Source organism: Canis aureus, chromosome 7 (assembly GCF_053574225.1).
Source record: "Canis aureus isolate CA01 chromosome 7, VMU_Caureus_v.1.0, whole genome shotgun sequence".
NCBI lineage: Eukaryota > Metazoa > Chordata > Mammalia > Carnivora > Canidae > Canis > Canis aureus.
This window is the reverse complement of record NC_135617.1, coordinates 6,355,316-6,381,273: the sequence shown is the minus strand read 5'-3', so window position 1 is coordinate 6,381,273 and position 25,958 is coordinate 6,355,316. Positions and strand designations below refer to the sequence as shown.

The 25,958-nt window shown below is 37.3% G+C and overlaps 1 protein-coding gene across 1 annotated transcript in view; it reads left to right on the top strand.

Annotated features, from left to right (window-relative positions):
• The first annotated feature begins 4,067 nt into the window (after positions 1 to 4,067).
• The window catches only part of LOC144317014 (uncharacterized), a 140,085-nt gene continuing 118,194 nt past the window's right edge, over positions 4,068 to 25,958 (top strand). Inside the window, exons 1-10 of the mRNA XM_077902844.1 lie at positions 4,068 to 4,223; positions 7,214 to 7,286; positions 7,668 to 7,778; positions 11,421 to 11,534; positions 12,583 to 12,777; positions 13,892 to 14,045; positions 15,721 to 15,878; positions 18,769 to 18,921; positions 20,679 to 20,780; positions 24,699 to 24,860. Of these exons, the coding sequence (XP_077758970.1) occupies positions 4,093 to 4,223; positions 7,214 to 7,286; positions 7,668 to 7,778; positions 11,421 to 11,534; positions 12,583 to 12,777; positions 13,892 to 14,045; positions 15,721 to 15,878; positions 18,769 to 18,921; positions 20,679 to 20,780; positions 24,699 to 24,860 (1,353 nt within the window). The 5' untranslated portion in view covers positions 4,068 to 4,092. The remainder of the gene's footprint in view (positions 4,224 to 7,213; positions 7,287 to 7,667; positions 7,779 to 11,420; positions 11,535 to 12,582; positions 12,778 to 13,891; positions 14,046 to 15,720; positions 15,879 to 18,768; positions 18,922 to 20,678; positions 20,781 to 24,698; positions 24,861 to 25,958) is intronic.

Sequence of the window (25,958 nt, the reverse complement as noted above, 5' to 3'; positions counted from 1 at the left end):
ATGTTCAGGGATCCCTGGGTGGCGCAGCGGTTTGGCGCAAGCTTAATATATTTTTAAAAATTGAAATCACGAAAGATGGTAGTGTAGCCAAAGTAATACTTAGAAGGAAATTATTGATGTAAAACTTCAATTTCTAGAGCTGGGAAAAGAAAAGCAAATTAAATCCAAGATAGTAAAAAGAATGGCATAATAAATAATAAATAATAAGTAATAAACATGTAAATAATACATTCATAATAATTCAATGTACTTGATATTGAATAAATTGGTATAATAAATGAATAGATGATATAATATATGAATCATAATAAATGAGTAGATGGGATCCCTGGGTGGCGCAGCGATTTAGCGCCTGCCTTTGGCCCAGGGTGTGATCCTGGAGACCCCGGATCGAATCCCACGTCGGGCTCCCGGTGCATGGAGCCTGCTTCTCCCTCTGCCTATGTCTCTGCCTCTCTCTCTGTGTGTGACTATCATAAATAAATTTAAAAAAAAAAAAATAATAATAATAATAAATGAGTAGAAAACCATGAAAGGTAAAATGGACATAAATAAACTAGAATAAACACAATAAAACTAAATATGGCTCACATAAAAAGATTAAATTATTAAATCTCTAATTTAATAGAGATTTACACTAAAAAGATAAAAGGTTTCAAAGGACATCAAGAAAGTGAAAAGATTTCCCACAAAATGGGAGAAAATATTGTGCAGATCATGTACTTGATGGAAGACATGTATCTAGAATATATAAAGAAACTTATAACTCATCAGTAAAAAACCATAAAGCTCAACTAGAATATGGGCAAAGAATCTGAATAGTCATTTCTTCAAAAAAGATAAGCAAATGCCCAATTAGCACATGAAAAGATGCTCAGTATCATTAGCATTAGGGAAAAGCAAATCAAAACCACAGTGAGACACCAGTTCACATTCACTAGGATGACTAAAAAAAGACAGGTAATAACAAGTGTTGCCAAAGATGAGAAGAAATTGGAACCCTCATACATTGCTGGTGAGAACATAAAATGGTGCAGCTGCTCTGGAAGACAGCTGGTAAAAACTTTTACATAAAAGCATTATTCATATCTAAAATATCTACCAAATTTCCTTCAACTGATAAACCAGTAAGGGAAATGTGGTACAGCCATATAATGGAATATTATTCAGCCATAAAAATGAATGATATAACTGTATGTTAACTAGCTGGAATTAAAATAAAAATGTTTTTTAAAAAAAGGGAATGATATATAAATATGTGTGAAAACAGAGATGCACCTTGAAAACATGTGAGGGACATCTGTGTGGCTTAGTTGGTTAAGTGTCTGACTCTTCCATTTCAGTTCAGGTCATGATCAAATGGCTCATGGGATTGAGCCCCAAGTTGGGCTCTATGCTTAAGGGAGAATTTTCCTGGGGATTCTCTGCCTCTACCCCTCCCCCTACTTGCATGCATGCGCTCTCTCTCTCTCTCTCTCTCTCTCTAATAAATAAATGAATCTTTAAAGAAAAAAAACATATGAAATAAAAGAAGCCAGTCACAAAAGACCACATATTATATGATTCAGTGTATATAAAATGTCTAAGATGGCAAATCTATAGAAATAGAACGTAGACTAGTGGTTGCCTATTGCTGGCAGTAGGGTGACTTAGAAAAATGGGGAGAAACTGCTAATGGATATGGGTTTCTTTTGGGAGATGAAAATGTTCTAAATGGATTGTGGTGATGGTTGTACAACACTGTGAATCCACTAAAAATCATTGATTTATGCATTCTAATTGGGTTAATTCAGGATGCTTGGGTGGCTCAGCAGTTTAAGTGCTGCCTTCGGCCCACGGTGTGATCCTGGAGTCCCTGGATTGAGTCCCATATCGGGCTCCCTGCATGGAGCCTGCTTCTCCCTCTGCCTGTGTCTCTGCCTCTCTCTCTCTCTCTCTGTGTGACTATCATAAAAAAAAAAAAAAAAAAAAAGGCTGTTCAAAATGCAAAAGGATATTATGAACAACCTTACAATAAAAAAATTATCTACTTAGATGAAATGTTCTTTTAAAAATTTGTAAACATAAAGGAAAATAGAAAATATGAATACTCATAATCTGTTAAAGATATTGAATCTATAATTTAAACCCCCCATAAAGAAAGCTTCAGGCTGAGATATTTCATAGGTAAATTATCCCAAACACTTAAGGAAGAAATAATACCAAAATTACTTTGATCTATGGGCTTAATCCATTTACATTTATTATAATTACTGAAATATTTGAATTTATTTCTACCATGCTTCTTTTTTTTTTCCTCTTTCTGATTCCTGTTGGATTTCTAAGACCCATCCCTACTTTCACCTACAAATACTGCTTAAGATTAGCTTGAGCTAATCTTAAATCTAAGCTCTAAGATTTTACCTCTTTTAAACAGGATTCTTGTTTATTTACAACCAATAGTTAATTAAATATACTTTTGTCTTTAAAACGCCATTGAAGTAATTTTGGGGAATCTCTTCTCCAAGACTTTAAGAGGGGGTCCAGTGCCGGCCTGATACAGAGTAGGTGCTCAGTAAATGGAGTCCACCCTGCCTCGCCTTCCAGCACACACAGTTGTTTGTCTCTTTAGCACTAGATATGAGTGCTCATCTGGCATCGATTCCCCCTGGGTTGGATCCATTTCGTGGACTGTTGTCAAAGACTGACCTCTCCTTGTGTTATTTTGTGAATATTGTACTTGACTGTGTAGTAAGCTAAACGGTGCAGGATTAAATGTTCTCATTTCTGAGCTGTGAAGTGCTGAAACTGATCAGGAAATGAAGGCAGAGTGTCCGTCCTTTGGGAGAAGAATCAGCCAGTCTATGTAGCTGCCACTCTTGGCTGCTGATTGGAATGCAGCTGTTAAGGCAGCTGTTTAACTGTTTGCCCAACTTGAAAGGACACTGCCAAGTGGCAGACATTTTTCATAACAACATTTTGCTTTTACTAAGAACAACAATGCATTTTATTGAGCGCCAGCAGTGTGCCAAACATGACAGATACATTACTCAGCAGGTTCACAACCTAGACTGAGCATGAATGTTCATTTCCATTTTTAATGTTTATAAAAAGAATGAATAGGCCCCAAAGAAAGCCTCTACACAAAACATCTCTACAGCTTAATTATTTGTTGGGAATGATAGCAGATTAACTTGTGAAAGTGGAGTATCTGTAAAAGGGAAAATGGAAACCTAGAAAAAATGTCAAAGGAAGAAGGGAAGGGTTAAATATTTTAAACCTCTCTAATGTAACCCGAGTTATTTTACTCCACCTGTCCAGGACAAGTGAGGGCAGCAGTAGCACAGAAAACGCATCATCTTCTGCATTCCCTGCAACTCAAGGATCCCATTCTGGGTCATGCAGTTATCTATGTTGTTAATTAGAATACTGACACAAAGTACTCAGTAAACAACTGTGTTGTATGTGAACTGGGTGAGGATAGGGCTGGGGGGATTATCAACTATTTTATTTAATGGTAAAAGCAGATACCAAATATAAACATTCAAAATTAAGAAAACACGTTTAAAAGCTTAAGTATAATTCTCTTCCAAACTCCAAAGTGCAAGGATCATGATCATATTAGGTTGCTTTCCATACTCAATATAGTCTCCCATAAACTCAGAAGTTTATGCCATCAAAAAGCTTATGGTAAAGTGTTCTAGGCATTAGAGGGATCCTGCACACACCTATTGTTTGTTCCACTTGAAGTGATAGTAGAAGAAAGCCTTAACCAACATTAATAGCACTTAATGTGTAATTCCCACAAGCCTTATAAACACTAAAGCGGTTGGGCCAGAGGGATGCATTCTCATTTTAATAGACCACCATCATCAGAGTTGTTTTGCAGATGTTTCTGAACACGAACTCGGCTAAACTAAGGAATGGTCAATGGAGGTTCTAATTTCTTTTTTCCTCTACTTTTTACTAAATGGTAATTAAATCATAATGACAACAGGCTAGTCAGCCTGTTTCCCCAAGTTGCAAAAGCATACAGTTTCACAAAGTTGACATGATTTCTTGAAGGAAGACAAACAAGCTTTGTACTCTTGTTTTTCAGGGATAAAGTAGTAAATGCAAATCATGGATGAAATTTATAAGATCGCTTCCACAGAAAGGATCCAGCAGTTAGAAAAAGAACTGGCTATGCACCTGACTGACCTGAAGTCTGAGATAGAAGAACGGGAGACTCATCGAGCTTACAGGTAAATAGTAGTAGTGACAAGGCATGGTCTTCAGGGGCTTTAGTCCCCACTTTCATCCCATAATCTTCATCAGATTCTTCTTCTTCTTTTATATAGACAAATAGTCTTATCTCAAGCTCAGATTTTATGGCTGCCTATAAGTTTTCCCTAATTCTAGAATTGCCAAGGCACTTAGAGGCAATGTCCTCCCAAAGAAAATAGAAAAGTGCTCTTACATTTCACAAATACCATTGCCTTAAAGTTCCAGAAGCTATCATATAAATCATACTCATTGAAAAGAGGTCTCATTTAATCCACAAGTATTTAATTGAATTTGACCTTGATTTTGAAGAGAAATACAGAAACTGAAATAATGCTAGGTGTTTGCTAATGAGTTCTGCAAAATGGTGTTTTATTAGGAGCTTTTGTGTAGGTAAATGCTGCCAATGATAGCAATCTCTTTTAGAGAAATAGAGTAACCAGATCAGCCCCAAAGTTGCAAGTCTAATGAGCTCAGGACCTTAAAATCCCTCCATTTCTGTTAGTGCCTCAATTGATCAAGAGGAACAATAGGAGGTCCTTGTTAGGTTGAGTAGCTGAGTAAACAGTGTGGATGATAAGGGTGGGAGAGGGAAGATCAGGAGAAGAAGCAGTAAGGAGGTGCATTACTACCTCACTCCAAAGATGATTCTGAGGAACCGGTATGAGTGTGTTTTATAATTTGGTATTTAAAGCCATTGGGTGTAGGAAGCAAATCAAAGATTTATGATGAAGTGAAAAGGTAATGCAACCATGCAAGCCATAATTTCTCTCAACTTTGGTTTCTTTCTGTGAAATATGAGGTTACAGATGTGTACCTTGCCTATCTTTTAAGGATCAAGTGAGATAATGAACATTAAAGCATTTTGAAAACTGGAAGACACCATACAAAGATCAAGTTACAGTCGCTATTGTTACATTTTAAATAACTGGTGTCAAACAACTGGCTCCTCTTTGTACATTGTCCTAAGATAGGCTTCCTGAAGTCTCTTTTATCGTTTAGAATCTCTGGATACTTGTATTTCTCTACTACCCCAAACCACTAAACATGGCCTGTGAAAGAATCTACCTATTTTTTTTTAAGATTTTATTTATTTATGCATGAGAGACATATACAGAGAGAGGCAGAGACACAGGCAGAGGGAGAAGAAGCAGGCTCCGCACAGAGAGCCTGACATGGGACCCGATCCGGGGTCCCCAGGATCATACCCCGGGGCCGCAGGCGGCGCCAAACCGCTGCGCCACCAGGGCTGCCCAAGAATCTACCTATTAATCTGACAAATACTGAGCAACTTCTGGTTGCCAGGTGTTGCACTAGGTTCTGGAGTCCACGGAAAATGTAAAATGTCCACCCTAATGATCACTCTAGCATTTTCATTCCCCACTAGATTGAAAAAATTTATTGAGAACTGTGGGATAATAGTGTCTTGGTCATTTTTCTTTTCCACATTCTTTTGTCAATTTATCACCATAAGCCCAAGTCTTTGCAATGGTTAAGTGTCTCATTATTGCTTGCTGAATGAATAAACTAGTGAATGAATATTGAATAAACAATACCTGATGAACAAATAGGTCAATCTCTTTTTGTGCATTGACATACTCACCACCAATCTCACTCATGGGCACTTCGAGATTAACAAATGAAAAACATTATTTGACTAAGAGACGGTCTGGCAGCCAAGCCCAGGACACTGCTCAATCTTTTACATGCCAGAGAAATTGGAAGATAAGAGGGCAGAAAAGGGATGGGCTCCTCTGTTTCCCTGACTGCCTGTACCCTTTCTAGTCAGTTATCCGTTCTCCACCTCCATGAGGCTGCAGCCAGGATTCAGGTACCCAGTAATCACAGAAATTATGGCTTTGATTTAGTAATGCTTTTCCTCTTAAGACCCTTTCAGAGCTTGCCTTATTGTTTTTTATCAAAGCCAAGACATGAAGAGATAAGGGAGGCATTATCTCCAACTTCAGTTGGAAATTCAACACAAATGGCTCAATGAATTGCTTCAACTCCTGCAACTGAGGGACCTCCTGACTGGTCTTTTCACAGGACCACTGCCCCCAGTGAGGGGAACTGCCGACAAGTATACAAATTAAGTATTTTCATCTTTCCTTAAAACTTACCCAGGAGGATTAATAGGATCATACGAACAATATTAACCTAAATTTTGCTGCCCAAAATCCCTCTCAAATCACTAGGTGGTTTCTTACATTTGTTTCACAGCTACCTGCTGTGGCTTCCTTGCCAATGTTTGCAGAGTTTCATCTTAAGACAGTGATGTCCACACCAGGGGTGCTGTCCTCTAATTTCTTAAAGCTGTCAAGCCTTGAGGTATATCTTACCCCAAATGCGGGAAGCTCCCTTCTTCCTGCCACAGGGTCCCATGCCATTACTGGGCCCCACAGCAGTGCTGCTTGTGCCTTCTCATGTCAGAGCCCATGGTGCAAACAACTCCTTTTAACTAGGCTCGGACAAAAGAATTTCGTTAAAATAAATTGCAAAGCAGTTCATGTTTGATAAATTAGCAAGAACACAAAAATAAAAACATTTTGTTAAAATTATAAGACACTAGTTTTATGTGGGATGAGATAGATGTCTGATAAGCACAGTACCTGTTAGAGATGAGGTTACTGGAAAAGTACAGGTGTGGGAAAGAAAAATCTCCACCATTGTGCCTCTTTCTGTATTCAAGGATTGACAATAGGTAAATCACTGGTAGTAAGAAAGACCATGTTTGCGGCAAAGGAGAGGAAAATTGGCCCAAGGAAAATGTTAGCAAACATGAGGTATACACAAGACAGATTCAGACTAAGAAGGATGTGATCTTTACATGCTCTCAACAATCCAATATAATATGACGTAGTTATTTAGAAATGAGCAGCTGTGAAGTTACAAATTAATCAGGGCCTTATCTATAATTTGGCTTATGACAGTTTCTATAATTACAGCTTCTATTGCATAAATCTTTTTACAGCTCTGTTCAAATACCAAAAGACATTTCTTACTTTAGAAGAGAAAGGGAACTGGCTCTAAAGAAAACCTTACAGGTAAGTAGGAGAGTGTAATTGTAATATACAATAGTATCATAATACAATAGTTGCATTTTGCTAACTTTCTGGAAACATTTATCAGGAAAACTTTATTTTTTGCAAACAACCAGCTGATGTTATTGACAGTGTTATGAGAACAAAACAGCTAGATCACTGCTAGATCAAGAGCAGGCCACTACTTCTTTGGAGATCTCTACTTTTTGTGAGGTTTTAAAATTTTTAGTTTCTTGATTTGTGATATTAAAATTTGTTATTTGGAAACTGAAGTATGATAGTATAATGTGTAAAAATTATCAGAAACTGTATGTCATTTGCTGTCATAAACAGTGATAATGTTACTTCCTTCTTTTCGTTTACCTTCTCTTGCCGTGGGCTCAGGTGGCAGAGTCAAAGCCCCTTGTTGTTCAAGCAGATGTCATGCAGAGGGAGCTAGAGAGCTGTCTAAGAAGAGAGTACACCCCTGAAAATTTACCTTTGCTTCTATTGCAGGTAAGAGTCATGTGGCAATGTGAAAAACAGATCTGGAAATTGATAGAAACGTATGAACAAAGTTGGCTTTCTGGTATATACTTGGCTAGGGGAGGATTTTCTCTACCTGTGTAGTTTGCAGCACTTGATTAGTATACATTCTCTTCTTTGTTAGAGACCCATGTCTCTGATATCTCCTAGTTCAGTTCAGTTTAGTTATAGTCACAAAATGATTGACTGAGTTTCTATCAATTACTCCTTATACTGGTATTATGAGGCAATACAATACTAGGAAAGTCTCAGCCCTCAAAAAGTTGTTGGCTTAGCTAAGAAAGATATTTCTGGAAATATCTTTTAAGAAAATAACTCAAAATGTGGTAGAAAAAGTTTTCTATAAAGATTACTACTGCAGCATTATAATAAAAGTGGGAAAATCAGAAATACCTACATATCTAACACTAGGAGAAATATTTAAGAAAAACAATATGATACTTGATAGAATATCATTCTATCATTCAGCATTTTTTAGCCTAAGAAATTATTATGTTGGAACGCTTGGGTAGCTCAGTAGTTGAGCATCTGGCTTTGGCTCAGGTCCTGATCCCAGGGTCCTGGGCCGGTCCCGTATCAGGCTCCCCATAAGGAGGCTGCTTCTCCCTCTGCCTATGCCTCTGTCTTTCTCTGTGTGTCTCTCATGAATAAATAAATAAAATCTTAAATAAAAGAAATTATTATATAATATTAGATAACAAAAGTGTCATAATAATGGTCACATGATATGTAGAAAAACCACTTGATGGACATAGATCAAAATGTTATCAATCACTGTCTTTGGATGGCAGAACAATGAATTTCCTCTTTATTTTTATATATTTTCTAAATTTCTTATAATAGGTATGTTGTTTTGATTTTTAGATTCTTTGTTCTTTTGTGTTATGAGTTATATCCTCATTAGGCATACAAATTAGTTCATTAGCAACTAGTTAGCAATGAATGAATAAATGAATCACAAAGAAATAAAAGATGTTGAGATTCTATTTGCAAGTGAAACTTTCGTCATTATCTTCATTCAAAATTCATTCTCTTTCCCTCTTATTCTGGCATTCTTCATTCTTTTGTGTATATGGGTGATTCTCATGGAGAGAAGGGGAGAGTGGAAATGGTGGACCTTTGGTGAAGTCTGGAGACATTTTGGGTTGTCACAATTTGGGGAGAGGAGCAGATTGCTACTGGTATCTAGTGGGAAGAGGCCATGGATGCTGCTAAACATCCAACTATGCACAGGACAGTGCCCACCACAAAGAATTGTCCTGTCCCAAGATGTCAATAATGCTGAATTTGAGAAACCTTGGTATAGCCTAAGTTTCTGTATGATGTCATTTATCTTCTGCCTAAAGAACTTACTGTAACATTTCTTTTTTTTTTTCTATAAAGATTTTATTTATTTATTCTTGAGAGACAGAGAGAGAGGCAGAGACACAGGCAGAGGGAGAAGCAGGCTCCATGCAGGGAGCCCGACGCGGGGCTCCATCCTGAGATTCCAGGATCACGCCCTGGGCCGAAGGCAGGCGCCAAATTGCTAAGCCACCTGGGCTGCCCTGTAACATTCCTTATAGTACAGATCTGCCAGGGATAAATTATCTTTTTTTTTTAATGTCTTTATTTAGCCTTCATTTTAGATATTTTTGTTCAAAGTAAATTCTAGGTTGATAGTTTTTCTCTTTTATCACTTTGAAGATGTTGCTCCGTTGTCTTCTGGCCTGCTTAGTTTCCATTTCCTAACACAATGTGCCCTTCTGTTCTGTTTGCTTTTAAGATTTTCTCTTAACGGTTTTAAGTTTTTTGATTGTATGTTCCTTGATGAGTTTTTCTTGGTGTATCTCTTGCTTGGAATGGGCTGAACTCCTTGGATTGTGATTTTATAATTTTCATCAATTTTTTAAATTTTTCAAATATAATGTCTTTAAATATAATTTCCATCTCCTTCCTTCCTTCCTCTTGGACTCCAATTGCACATTTGTTAAATCACTTCATATCATTCTATAAGTCAATGAAGCTCTGTTAATTTATTTTCAGTCTTTTTTTTTTTCCTCAGTGCTTCATCTTGTAGTTTCTTCAAGTTCACTAATCTTTTCTTCTGTACTATTAAACTGCTGTTAAGCCCATCTAATGAATTTTTCATTTCGCATATTATAGTTTTCATTTGTAGAAGTTCTATTTGACTGTTTTTGATATTTTTTTCATTTCCCTCCTTATTATGTTCACATTTTCCTTTTAATCCCTGAACAGGCTGGGCATGTTAGTAATAACTCTTTTAAAGTTCTTGTTTGCTAATTTCACCACTGGTGCCATTTCTGGGTCTGTTTCTCTTCATTAGTTTTTCTCCTGCTTTTGGGTCACACTTTCCTGCTTCTTTGTGTGTCTAGTAATTTTTTTTCTACATTGGACATTGCAATCTTACATTTTTGAATGCTGATTTTTGGGGGATTCTTTTAGAGAGTATTGGACTTTATTATGACAGACATTTAAGTTGTACATCAGTTTCATACTTTCAAGACTTGATGTCAAGCTTTATTAGATCAGATTTAGAGTAACATTCACTTAGGGTCATTTATCCTTATTACTAACGTGTGACTCTTCTGGTGTCTACACTGAATGTGTCAGGTGTTCAATGAGGACTCTTCACTCTGTGTGATTAAAACTTGAACATCTCTTGTCCCTAATAAACTGTGAGATCTATTCAGCATATAGTTCCCTAGTCATTCTTTGCATGGCCTCATGGAGTGTCACCCTCTGTATGCATAGCTTAATAGCAAAAAAACTCGAAGAGATCTCTATGCAGATTTTTGGAGCCTTTCTCTGCATAATATCCCCCTTTCCAGTACTCTGTCCTGCAAACTCCAGCTGACTCGATCTCCTAAGCTTTGATGTCTTTCTACTTAACTCAGAAAGACTATTGTGCTCTGCTTGGGATTCCCTTTCTTACTCCCTTGTTTAGAAACTGCCTTCTTCAGGCAGAAAACCGAGGTAGTTGTAGAGCTCATTTCATTTGTTTCCCTTTTCTCAAAGACCACAGTCCTGCATTGTGAGTTGTCTTATGTCAGAAGATAGTTGTCTTGTTTATTTTGTCCTATTTTCTAGTTGTTTATGATAGAATGATAAATCTGGTCCTACTTATTCCATCATAGCCATTATTATATTTATTATCATAAATGAAACATTCAAAAATGGTAGGTTTATTTAACTATTTTTAAATCCAAATAACATTTCTAGTCTAAGATGAAAAGCTGGAATCTTACCTGTAATGTGCTGTGTATTTTTTAGACTCATAACTTCAGTTTTTAAGAAATTTTGAGCTTAGTCTTAGATAATTGTGCAGGCTATTATGTCACTAGTAAAATTGTTCACTAACTGAAAAATGAAACTGTAGTCTGTTAGATTGGCAACAGATTATATAGATTTAGAAATACATACTTTCTTTATTTAAATTTAATGATATCTTAAGCTAGGTTTCTTAATTTTATGATCTTCGTGTAGAAAAATCTATCTTTCTGAAACAACCAGAGACTGATTTTCCTATTGTTAGTGTTCCTAAAACTTAATTCAGTCTTTGTACTATAATTGTATTCTAAGTGTTAATTTTTATTGTTGTTTTTGTTAAAGTATTATACAGAGAGAATTACCCAGCTGGCCCAGAGTAAATATTTACACATGCTTAGATGGAAGAGGTTTTGCCAGCACAGTAAGATTATGGAGCAACTTTATCCTTTTTACAAGGTAGGAAACCTAGAAATAGAATCTGTGGGCTCTTTTTTTATAGTGAAACAAAATGGTCAATACATTTGTCAGTACATATTATTAAATATAGTCATTATACCTGTACATTAGATCTCTAGACTTATTCATCCTTCATAACTGCAAATTTGTATCCTTTGACCAAATATTTCCCCACCCTCCAGCCCCTGGTAACCACTGTTTTACTCTCTGTTTCTATAGTTTAACAATTTTTTTTAATTCATCGTGTAAACATTCGGTATTTGTCTTTCTCTGTCTTACTTATTTCACTTGGCATAATGTCCTCCAGGTCCATTCTTAATGTCGCAGTGTTAGGATTTCCTTCTTTCCCATAGCTGAATAATATTCCACTATATATGCCACATCTTCTTTATCCACTCATCCATAAACAGACTCATGGATGGTTTCCATATCTTGGCAATTGGGAATAATGTTTCAGTAGATGTGGAAATACAGATATCTCCTTAAGATACTAATTTTGTTTTCTTCAAATATGTACCCAGAGATATACCATAGATTATATGGCATTCCTATTTTAATTTTTTGAGGACTCTCCATACTGTTTTCCATAAGGGCTGTACCAATTTACATTCTTACCAATAGTGTATCTTGTCAGTTTTTTTAAGTCATGGCTAAAGATGGGAAAGGAACTAATGGATGCACCTATTTGCCTCTTCTACCAGTGGCAGAAGATAATGGCACCTATTTTTAAGGATGAGATTTGAAGGAAACTTTGTATGATAAAAAATGCATTTTTCTTCATGGGTTTGGCCTCTTCTGCTATAGTTGAACAGCTATGAAGCCACCCTCAGTTACCAAACATCTGTATGCACTGACTGCTAAAGTCTCTCTCTCCTAAGAATGTGACCACTGCTATTATCAGTCAAATTCAGAATGTGAAAGATCTTTGATATTCCAGGAGCCTCTTATTTGGCTCCCAAATAGCATTACCCTATGCTTGGAAGCAAATGACCCAAGAGAATAAGGCTTGCAAATAACCATGTTCTGTCTCTGCATTACTTTTAAACAGAAACAAGTTGCCTACATTATGGAGGAGTACAATGATGCCCTTCAGAGAGCTGAAAGATTGTCTGTTGCCCGAGAAAATTTCCTTACGGGAAAAAATAATCCTTCTAACTTAGTGACACAAGAAGACCTGACAATTTATACAAAGTGGTTTGTGTGTCACCTACATTCACTCAGGACTATTCACCACTACCTACAGGTGTGTGAAACATAGTTATGTGATGATGTGGTGCCCTCCCATGATGGTTAGCATTGTTTATTCACATTTGTCAACTACTTTTGGATTGTCACTGTTTCTGTATTCTACTTACCCTACAAATGACAGGAAAATAATGAGTCATTAGCTTTTTTCTTTGAAACTTTTGAAAACTTTTTTTCTGAAAGCTTGCTTTAATGAAACTACTCCTCCGTTAATTTAGTTTTCTCAAAGATGTCTCTGTTATATTATTTCATATTCACTCTGCAAGTTCTTGTTTTCATCAGCTTGTTCAGAATTTATGATGTTCAATTTAGACCCACTTTTTAATTCAGCAATATCTAATTAGGGTCTAATGAGGGTCTAATATATGCCAGGTACGTGTCAGGGCCATGAAGCAAAAACATGGTCTTTCCTGAAAAGTAACTGGGTCCCAGGCTGGTAGGAAAATGGGCAAGTAAATAGTCAACTGAAATACAATATGGTAAGAGAGAATAAGTATAAGCACAAAGTACAGAGAATCACAGAGGAGACGCACAGAGGAGGCTAGGCTAGAGACATCAGAAATGAGTGATGTGATCATATTTTCATTTTGGAAAGATTATTATTTTGCCACCTAAATCTTTTCCTGCTCCTCTATGGCTTATCTCAGTGATAAGATACAGTTATCCAAACCAGAAAGCTGGCCATCTTCCTAATTTCAGGCCTTCCCTAGTTAGTCACCATAGTGTCTCCCTCTGAAACCTCTCTCCCCAGTCATGTGTATAGTAACATTCTGCTCATAAGTCCCCATTCCCCACTAAGCTGTAAACTCTTTGAGGTTGGTCCCACTACTTACTCTTCTTGATATCACTAGCACCTCACACAATGTCTTGTCATCATCCATTATGGATGCTTGATCAATGTAAATATGCTTGGAGGTTAATGTTGCTTAGCATTGGTGATTGTAACAGGTCTCTCAGGTCTAGATTCAGCACCTTATGTTTGAGCAGGTTACTAAGGCCCAACTCTGCCTCCTTCTCCTCTATCAAAGCAAAGGTTTGCTCCTGAGCCTAAGTGTGAAAGCTTCTGTGAGAATTGAGTTGACTTTTAGCCTCTTGGTTGTGCTTTTCTGTAGTCCATCCAGTATTTGCCTATCTCCAAAGTGTTGAATATAGCTGTCAATGAAGGTCCTGAGGCTGATCAGGAGAATGAAAGGGTCTGGGTCAATGACATCGACCCTAACATCCGGGGTTGTGCATCTCCGGGCCCGGTGAATACCAGCATTTCAGGTAAGAAATTAGTCTTCTTTCCACTAGGATAATGTGGAGAAAGAAGATTGTGGTTTTGCACATGTGTTATTTTGTCACATGATCTTGCTTAAAGCTTTTCTATATACCAAGAAGTTATACCTTCTTAATAAATAAGTATTAAGGTAATATTTTCTGATGGAAAAAATAAGTATTTTTCTTAGCCATTATTATCTTCATCTTTATAACTGGAAAATAGAAAAAGAAGCAATGAACTTCAAGTTGGGAGTATTGGGTTCTGGACATGTTTTTGTCATGGCTTCACTGTGAACCTGCATGTTTAGGTCATTTCATCTCTTTGGGCTTCAATTTATTCATCTTCAAAATAAACCTTTCAGATTAAGTTTTGTCTAAGACCTCTTTTAAGTTTTAATATTACATGTTTTAAACGGGTATGGAGGTTCCTCAAGAAATTAAGAATAGAGCTACCCTACAACTCAGCAATTGAACTACTAGGTATCTACCCCAAAGATACAAATGTAGTGATCTGAGGGGGCACCTGCACCCCAATGTTCATAGCAGCAATGCCCACAATAGCCAAACTGTAGAAAAAGTTGAGATGTCCATCGACAGATGAATGGATAAAGAAGATGTGGTATGTATATACAATGGAATATTACTCAGCCATCAAAAAGGACCAATACTTAACATTTACATAGATGTGGATGGAACTGAAAGGTATTATGCTGAGTGAAATAAGTCAGTCAGAGAGAGACAATTATCATATGGTTTCACTCATGTGTAGAATATAAGAAACAGCACAGAACAACCATAGGGTAAGGGAGGGAAAACTAAATGAGAAGTCATCAGAGAGGGAGAAAAACCATGACAGACTCTTAACTATAAAAAACAAACTGAGGATTGAAGGAGGGGATGTGAGTAGGGGGATGAAATAATTTAGTGATGGGCATTAAGGAGGGCAGGTGATGTGATGAATACCAGGTGTTTTACACAACTGAAAAATCATTGAATACTACATCTGAAACTAAGGATGTGCTTTATATTGCCTAATTGAATTTAAATTTAAAAATTTTGATAAATAAAAAAATAATTTCCTTGTGTGAATCAATATAATGGTCTTCCTGCCCTTATCTTGTGTTATAGAAGACTAAGAAACCTAATTAGGTTTCTACTCTGAGTGACATATTTGCTTGGGATGTGTACAGAGTGACACAGGAGCACCTGAACAGACAGCCAACCTGGTTGTGAGGAATCAGTGAAGGCATCTCAAAGGAAACGAGTCCAAAATGAGTCTTTAGAAATGAACAAGAGTGAACCAGGCAAAAGGAGATAAAGTCTCACCTTCTAATTTTCTGGTTAATTTATAAATCATTCTCTTAGTTTACCACAAAGGAATATAGGTAGTTCTGCTCCCACTAAGTCATTCTCCAAAGGATCTGGTGGGTTTCTCCTATAGGCCATGTGACAGAGACTGGTCCTTGCTCCCTCCCTCAGAAAGCCAGCCTCAAGAGTTTGTCAGATAGGCACAGCCCAATGTGGCACAGCCTGTAAATTATGGCAGAGGATGTTGGGTAAAGCAGAATGGCCCTTTCTTTTAGCAGAGGAGATCCTGCCTCCAGTTATCTCAAAGGACGTTCCATTTTCTCTCCCCAACTAGTGCTTATTCGTCTTCATGCTCTTGATTTTGGGTTTTTAGGGCTGACAAGAAGAGAAGCTGCTTTTTTCCTGCCCCAACACGTGACTGAAAGAGAAGAACTGACACCTCAGCTGGGGGTTCTGCTCTCCCATTTCAATATCCCCTATGACTTGGAAGAGCTGAGGGATGCTGCTCAGGAAATCGAACTTCTTAATTTGGTACTTGATGGACTCTTTCTTAATACAAAGATAGGTGTTTGTGAAAGAAAATACTACTGTTTGCCATAAAATACCACTATCCTGCCACAATTGTTTCTAGAGTGATAAACTGTAATAGTAATAGGTAAGATTTAGAATGGCAATTGAACTTCCCCTCTATTAAGAGTATTGGGACCCTTGTATATATAATCCAGAGGGATTGCAGGATTGATTTTCCTGCAGAATTTAAAGAAAAAAAGTAGGTTGGAGTCCATAATAGATGATGCAAATGTAGCCAAGATTCGGCAGATTTGCATAATGGAGTTGTCTAGAGTCTCGAGCCCTTTGATCCTCATGATGTGTTATAATAGCTCTCCTATTGGCAAAATGCTTTATATTCAATAGAGTTCATATTGCATAGTGATTTTTAAAGTCAAGCAGTCTGCTTTGCTATAACACAGTGTTGCACTTCCTTTAAAAAAGCCTCATGTTAACAAAAACCATGTTAAAACTTATTTCAAAGGTAAAAATAAGATTATGTATAGACAGCTTCAAGTTTATTATACCAAGTTTTCAGCCAGAGCTTCAACAATAAAGATATTTCTCTAGCTCTGGGCTTATAATATTTGCAAGTATGTATATTTCCTAGGTAAAAATAGTAAACTGATTGATCCAAACAAGCAAAAATAAAATCTGAATGTTTTTGAGTGCTCTTTGTGTAAGAAGGAGCCACTGTCTTCTCTATCATCACTTGCCTTGACATTCAGGTTTCACTTCCATTTGTGCTTGTTCCAGCATGATTTTACTAGGATTATTTTTGTATGTAACACAGGTTCTTTACGCTTCCTAAAACTGGTGGTGTCACATGTACTCAGGTTTCTTCGAAAGTGATGATGTTTTAGCTTTTGCCTTTCTTTTCATCACTATCTACAATAGAGCACTATCTACAATAGAGCCCTTCTTTTTTCTTTTTTAAGATTTTATTTATTTATTTGAGAGAGAGAGTGAGTGTGAGCAGGAGGGAGAGGAAGAGAGAATCTGAAACAAACTCTGAGCTGAGTGCAGACCCTGACATGGGGCTCCCTCTCACGGCTGTGAGGTTATGACCCAAGCCAAAACCAAGTGTCAGACGCTGAACCAACTGAGCCACCCAGGCACCCCTACAACAGAGCACTTCTATGGGAGTATCTTTACCCTCATTATCAGCAAGTATTATGAGATAAATACAAATAAATACAAAATAATACAAATAAATCATAACACAGTAGACTATTGTCAATGATAACAAAAGAAGATGAGGCTGCTGAGCCAACTTGTTCCCAAAGAACAACTTGTTTCCCTTATATAGTGATAGTTTCTATTTCTGACTTTCTTATAACAGTATTATATGCAATGCTTGTGCTCACAGGATAATCACATTACAACAGCTCTTTTTTATGTGTAGGCAGAGTTCTTATATTTGGGTACTGTTTATTCTGGTTCTCTATCTAATTCCTTAGAGCAGGGTCAGCCAACTACAGCCTGCAGGCCACCATCTGTTTTGTTTTGTGTTGTTTTTTATATAAGTTTAATTGAAATTCATCCATGCCCATTCATTTACATATTACCTATGACTGCTTTCACACCACAACTGCAGAGTTGAATAGTTGCAACAGAGACCTATGTATGGTCTGCAAAGGCTAAAATATTTATTATTTGACTCTAAGAAAAATACTGCTGCCCTAGCCCTAGACTAGCACTGTCTCCTTGAACTTCCTGCACTGTTGGATATGATCTGTATCTGCACAGTTCAATATGTTAACCATGCAGCTATTAACCACTTAAAATGTGGGTAGTGTAAGTAAAGAACTAAAATTTAAATTTTATATAATTTTAATGAATTTACATTTATTTTTATTTATTTTTTGATTTTTAAAAAATTTACATTTAAATGTTAAACAGACACCTATGACTAGGGGCAGTAGTATTGCATAGCACAGCCCACAAGTTACCAGCATTAACTGAAAGAATCTTTAGCTCTGTGACAAATTGAACTTGCTCTCACATTCCAGAATCCTTTATTAAGCCCCTAGTTGGTGCCAGAACCATGGTAGGTTCTGTGTGTGTGCGTGCGTGTGTGTGTTTGTGTATGTAATAAAATATACATAAGATTGACCATTTTAACCATTCATAAATGCACAGTTTAGTGGCATTAATTACATCCACATTGTTGTGCAACCATCGCCATGTGGCTCCTTCTTGAGATTCACAGTCTGTGCCTTCGAGAAGTTTACCAGGTAGTAAGGAAATCATAACGTATTATGGCCAGTACAATGAGGAAGGTACTACCATAGGCTCAGGAAGCCTGGGCCCACTCTGGAGAAGGGAAGAAGTGTTCTACATTTTGGTGGGAGGCATTTATAAGACAGAATGTGCTAGTAGCCTCGGTCTGAAAATGAAGGGTGAAGGAATTGGCTGAGATACCCTAAAAACTTTGAACAGATCCCAACATCTGGAACCTTCTCTCTAGCAACATCCTGGTCAATATTCTGGGACCAAGATTTATCTAACCTTTGGATTTTCTAGTTTGTCAGGTGGACGAAAAAAGAATGTATTTCTAAAGGCGGACAATTTTACTTCCCATTTAGGGGCCATCTCAACTTACATATAAATAGATATATTACATAATTTCCAATCTTTGGAACAGATATTCAGAACAAGTAACACTTCCAACACAGTTACGGTAATGAGCTGACTTAATACCTGTCCCTCGCAGGATATGCATTCAATGCCTGTTACTGTCACAGAGTCATGATTCATTAATTAGTTTAACTCCAAGATTGTCCCAAAGGGAATCAATAGCTATTTTTGAAATTGCCTATAATCTGAGACTTTTTCTGCATTCCACTTCTCTCTCCTTAATCCTTTTCAGGTTTCCCAAAAATTTCAAAGCATCTTCATGGAGCAACAGACAATGCAAACATTTCCAGAATATGATGCTGAGATAGATAAAGTAGAGAACTTGGGTTTGGCAGGACCTGGTATGACCTTGAAAAAAAGAGCTAACTGGATTTCCTTTATAAAGGTAAGGAGACCTGTGGTGACAGTCACCTGTCAGTGATGTCAGCAGTGTCACAAAGTATCTTCCATACTAGCCAGGCAACTTGGCAGTATCAGGTCTGTCAGGTCCTAGTGTCCCCTCTCCTCAATGCCCTAAGCAAACTGTCCCTCGGAGGAAGGGTAGGTGCCTGGCCTTGTACACCAGGACCTCCCAGCTCCTCCCTGCCTATGGGTCTATGTTGAAATTGGCCATGTTGACCTGCCTTCTCTGGAAAGTCCCTATTCTCCTGTACTCTCTCTTGGGTCAGAACTCCATTCTTCTTGTTAGTGATCTTGGTTACTTGGCTAGAACCAAGAATAACACTCAAATGTATAATTGAGTTGTATAAATCCAGCTTTTTAGTCAAAAACTATTCACTGAGTATATACTATGTCAGGAATGACTCTTGGTTCCAGAGGTACACAATTCACAAACAATACCAAGTAAGCAGATTAAATAAGATGATTTGGGGTAGTGGTAAGTATAGTTGATTCTCATTGGGGGTAGTTATGTCCTATAAAGTTGCCACAAACACTGAATTAACAAATACTGAACCATTTATTGCTCATAGGGGAAATACAAGGTTAGGTACATCAACTGATTGATACGTAACCTTGCTTTATGTGTGTTTCTGTTTAAAGATACTTTATTTAATATATGTTTTTGATTTGATAGTATTGAACTCATGGCCAATAGCACTATAACTCGTGACTGAGCAAAGCTTATCAAACATAAACATTTCTTCTATAAGACATATCACAGCCTTCCTGTACTTTGGAGCACTAGGCTACACTTCAGCAATACACTTAGGGGCCACTGAAATCACCAACAAAAAACCCCACAAAAATATAGAAATGTGCCACTAACTAGACCACAAAAAGGACACTTATTTACAGAATGAGAGCTGAAACAAGAAGACAGAATGTCACCTTGTGTGACCTTGGCTGAGAACGTGGAGCTGGGTGATTCGAATTTTTCACCATTCTTTGCATGTCCGTGAATAATCAGGATAGGTCTGCCAGTATTGATTTTGGGGGTTATGAACAAATTTTAGTAAGAAAAGTTTGCAAATACAAAATCCTTGAGTAAGAGGATCAACTGTATTATGTAGGAAAGAAAAGCCTTACGTGATAAAGGTGAATAGAAGGAAAGGAGAGGAAAATCAAAGGTGACTCCTAAGTAATGAGGCTTGAGCAAATGGGTGGTTGGTGTAGGGAAAGCCAGATTTTCTGTTCTAGAATATTATATTTGCCTTCCAACTATAAGTATCAAGGATATAGTTGGATATAACATACTGGAACTTAGAGCTAGATATAAATTTGAAGGTTATTAAGTATATTGATGTTTTTATAACTATAGAGTTAATTTTTAAATACGCCCTGTTAATGGGTAAGGTAAAATTTTATATGTGGAGTCTTTGTGGGAGAACTTCTCTCACTCTAAAAATTAAGTGTGGTGTCCAATACTGATGGATGGATTTAGGGTCCCTCCTGCTCATGGAGGGTGCTGTGTTGTCCCAGATGAAGCTAATGCATCTCATAGGCTAGGCACCAATAGGATCTGCCACTCCCATCTCGCTCCATGCTCTGTGAGCCCATATAGACCCTTTCCAAGACTTCACATGCTCTAATCAACCTTCTAGCATCAAGGCATTTCAGAAGGTCCTTGAATCCCTTTGCTTGCAACTTTTATTGCTAACCATTCTGTTATGTTGTAACTGTGTGAACATGTTTGTCCACTAGATTAAGCCAAAATGTGATCCTTGGCAAAAGAAGATTTTGACCAAACTGAAAGAACGGAAAAGAATAGATGTATTGATGCAACTCCAGGCAAAGTTTTTGAAAGTAAGAAATGGCCATATTCCCTTGTAGATAAAGTTCTTGCTAAAATCATTCTCAGGGGATCCCTGGGTGGCGCAGCGGTTTAGCGCCTGCCTTTGGCCCAGGGCGCGACCCTGAAGACCCGGGATCGAATCCCACGTCGGGCTCCTGGTGCATGGAGCCTGCTTCTCCCTCTGCCTGTGTCTTTGCCTCTCTCTCTCTCTCTCTCTCTCTCTGACTATCATAAATAAATAAAAACTTAAAAAAATAAAATCATTCTCAGAAAATTGAATTTTCTTTTCCTTTTTAAGAAATATTAGCCATGGATTCACTATGAAGGCTTTATTTGGAACTTTCTAATCTTATTGCCAAAATTTTATAATCCTTTTAGTTTTCAGTAGAAAGTAACAAATTTTCCAGCTTTGGCACCAAAGTCTCTGTGCAACACTGACCTAATAGCACAACCTCCTTGAGTTTGTTTCCTCATTTGTGAAACAAAAATACAGTACGAAATTATCTTATTTTTATTGCAAAAAGCTCACAGTATAAAATTTCTCATCTTAATCATTTTAAACACCAGTTTAGTGGTATTCAATACATTCACACTGTCATGAAACAGATATACTGGAACTTTTTCATCCTGCCAAACTGAAGCTCTGTACCTATTAAACAACAATTCCCTACTTCTCCCCACAGTCCCTAGAAACCACCATTCTACCTTCTGTTTCATATATATAAAAAGTCTCATATAAGTAGACTCATACAGTATTAGTCTTTTTGTGACTGGCTTATTTCACTTAGGACAATGTCCTCAAGATTCATGCATGTGAATTCATTCATGTGACCAGATGTCTTCTCCCCTTTTTTTTCATGAACATTTTATCAGATTTTTTTTAATATTTTTTTTTACTTATTCATGAGAGACACAGAGAGAGGCAGAAGACACAGGCAGAGGGAGAAGCAGGCTCTCTGCAGGGAGCCGGTTATGGGACTGGATCCCGGGGACTTTGGGATCACGCCCTGAGCCAAACATAGATGCTCAACCACTGAGCCACCCAGGCATCCCCATTTTATCAGCTTTATTCACAATAGCCAAAAACTGGAAACAACCCAGATATATTTCAGCGAGTAAATAAACTAATTGTGGTGCATCTTGTACCATGGAATAGCAGTCATCTGTTAAAAAAACAAACAAACAAACAAACAAACAAACTAGCAATATATCCAAGAACCTGGATGAATCTCCAGAGAACTATGTGAGTGAAAAAAGTGAGTCCCATTAAGACCATATGAGTCCATTTATACAATACTCTTGAAATGACTAAGTATAGAAATGAAGACAGATTCGTGGATTGTAGGGGTTAAGGGAAGACTGGTGAGGAGGAGAGAGGAATATGGCGATAAAAGAGCAACATGTGGGATCCTTGTGGTGGTGGGTCTCTGCTATAAGTTGACTGTATCAATGTCAATATCCGGGCTGTGATACTGTACTATGGTTTTGCAAGATGTTAACACTGGTAGAAATGGGGTGAAGAGTACATGGGATCTCTTTCCTTAAATGGTGGTAAAATACACTTAACATGGAATTTTCTATTTTAAGCATTTTTAACTGTACAGTTCAGTGACATTAAGTACATTCATATTGTTGAGTAATCATCACCACCATCCATCTCCAGAACTCCTCACCTAGAAAATGAAACTGTATATTCATTAAACAACTCCTCATTCTTCCCTTCCCTTACTCCCTGTCAACCACCATTCTAATTTCTGTCTCAATGAGTTTGATTACTCTAGGTACCACCTATTAGTGAAATCATACAGTACTTGTCTTTTTATGACTGGCTTATTTAACCCACCCAGTTTCACCATGTTGTAGGATATATCAGAATTTCCTTCTCTTTTTAAGGCTGAATTATATTTCCTTGTGTATATCCACCTTATTTATTTATTTATTTATTTATTTATTTATTTTTATCCACCATATTTTTAAAAATCTATTTGTTTTTTTTTTTTTTAAATCTATTTATTTGTTGATGGACATTTGGGTTGCTTTCACCTCATGGCTATTGTGAATAATGCTGCTATGAACATGAGTATGTAAACACTTTTTTGAGATCCTACTTTCAATTCTTTTGAATATAAACCCAGAAGTATAATTGCTGGGTCATAAGGTAATTCTGTTTTTAATTTTTTGAGGAATCTCCATACTATTTTCCATATCAGTTGCCTGCATTTTACAATACTATCAACAGTGCACAGGAGTTCCATTTTCTCTGCATTCTCACCAGCGCTTGTTCTTTCCTTCCTCCCTCCCTCCCTCCCTCCCTTCCTTCCTTCCTTCCTTCCTTCCTTCCTTCCTTTCTTCCTTTCTTGTTCTTCTTCCTCCTCCTTCTTCTTGTTATTAGCCATCCTAATGTATATGAGGTGATATCTCATTTTGGTTTTGCTTTGCATTTCTCTGATGATTAGCGATTTTGAGAATCTTTTCATATGTTTCTCAGCCATTTGTATATAATATTTGGAAAAATGTTTATAGCAGTTCTTTGCCCATTTTTTAATTGGATTATTTGATTTTCGTTGTTGTAGTTGTGGTTGGGCTGTAGGAGTTCTTTATATATTCTGGATATTAACCTCTTATCAGATATATAATTTGCATATATATTCCCTCATTCTATAGGTTCCCTTTTCACTCTGTTAATTGTATCCTTTGATGGACAGAAGCTTTAAAGTTTTATATAGTCACATTTGTTTATTTTTGCTTTATTTGCCTGTGCTTTTGGTGTCATATCCAAGAAATCATTGCCAATTTCAATGTTATGAAGATTTCATAATCTGTTTTTGTCTAAGGGTTTTATAGTTTTAGGTCTTATGCTTAGGTCTTTAATCCATTATAAGTTAATTTTCTGTGTATGGTGTACAAAAGAGGCTTATTGTTCATTATTTTGCATGTGGATATCCTGTTTTCCTAGAATCATTTGCTGAAGAGACTGTCCCTTCTCTGTTGAATATATTGACATCCTTGTCTAAAATCATTTGGCCATATACTTGAAGGTTTACTTCTAGGCTCTCTATTCTATTTTCTGTTGGTCTGTATGCCCAATTTATTCCAGTACCACACCATTTTGACTACTGTAGCTTTGTAATATGGTTTGGAATTAGAAAATGTGGGTCCTCCAACTTTGTTCTTCTTTTTCAAAATTACATTGGCTATTTGGAGTCCCTTGAGATTTCATATGAATTTTAGGATGAATTTTTCTACTTCTACAAAAAAAAGCCATTGGAGTTTCGGTAGGGATTGGACTAAATGATACTTGAAGTTCCTTGTGATATTAAAATGACTGAAATACCATAATGCATATATCACTGCCATTGAACTTCAACTCTGGGACTCTTATTTGATCCTTTACCCCCAGAAGAGGAAAAGGAACATTTATTCAGTACCTACTACATGCCAGGCATTCCTGCAGCAATCCTGGGAAAGACATCATTAGTGTTCCTGTTAGGCTGACTTGTTCTGCTCTATGTGCTGAAGTCAGGATTCCAGCAGAGATATGAGCCCAGGCCTGTGTTCTTACAAAGCCTGCACTTTCCTCACACTACCCAGCTGCCTCTTCCTCCATCTCCTGGAGTTTCCTAATAGCAAACTGTGTTTGTATCCAAAAGGATGGGTGTTTATCTTTTCATTGATGCCACAGCACTTCCAGGGATACAGTCTGCTATTGTGTTTAGAGGGTGGTCACAGAGTTTTAAATTTAAATATTTATGATGTTGAATGGATGCACATAAGGGAATCATGATGTTTGAGTCTGATGTTATTTATTTTTTAACTGAATAAAGCCCCACCTGGAGCTTCTTTCTTTTTGTGTCTATATGACCAAATTCTTGCTGAGAAGAAGGGAATAACTCTTCTGAACCATTGCTTTTCCTCTCGCTCTACTTGAGATTTCCAGCCCTGAACGAGTAATGCAAGTGCTCCAAGACCACGCTGCAAAGACCATCATGCTGGCTCCATCTCATCCAACTTTTGTGGCTTCCCAGGGTTTGCATCAATGCAACTATGATCAAATCTGGGAGAATATTTATAGCAACATCAACCTCTACCAGGTACGACAGGAAGAAATAACCAATATGCCTTTCTATTCAACTCACTACCTATGTGTAGACCTTAGAAATTTACTTTGGTAATCTTTCAGAGACCCTCCCCATAAAAGCTTTATTAACCAGCCAGGATTGTTTGTATTATAAAAAAGACTAAATGATAATTAAAAAGAGGGACATAGGGATCCCTGGGTGGCGCAGGGGTTTGGCGCCTGCCTTTGGCCCAGGGCGCGATCCTGGAGACCCGGGATCGAATCCCACATCGGGCTTCCGGTGCATGGAGCCTGCTTCTCCCTCTGCCTGTGTCTCTGCCTCTCTCTCTTTCTCTCTCTGTGACTATCATAAATAAATAAACATTAAAAAAAAAAAAAAGAGGGACATAAAAAGGTGTTATATAAGATCTTGCTGCCGGGACAGACACTAACCACTTACATACCAATACAAAGCTGCACACTCTAGTGATAAACACCAAATGAGTTGGACAATTGTTAAACATTGTGAGTGTTTAGAGGCACAATGGTCCCCCCAGGGTTGATTTTTTTGGGAAAAGCCTCTTGAAGGAGAATGAAATTATACTGGGCTTGAGGGAATCGTCGGGCCTAGGGAAGTGGTGGTGGAGAGGGAAGCAGATCCTAGGAAGGAAGCATGAACACCAATGCAGAGAAGACACTGTGGAATGTTCAAGATCAACTTGGTTGAGTGAAAGATTCATGTGGAAATATAGGGAAGATAAGTTTTTTTAAGGGGGAGGAGAGAGCAAGTTGTGAATGCCCATAGATTTCAGACAAAAGAATTTGTGCTTTATCCTACAAGGGAAGTGACATATACAAAGCCTTATTTTTTTAGCAAGATTGATGTGGCAGCAAGGTATTAGTTGGATTGGAAGGGGGAGAGACTGGAGGCAGGGAAGCCAGCTAGATAGCTACTACATAGGATAGGCTTAAAGTTTGGCAATGAAAGGCAATTTCTACACAAAGCTATTGGATATTTCTCTTTACAATGATACTGTAACATTTTAAAATAATCTGCTATTGTTTATTCATTGCTTTAAGAGAAGAGTTTTGTTTTCTTTGCTTATTTAAGATAGGAATACTCAATGTGTTT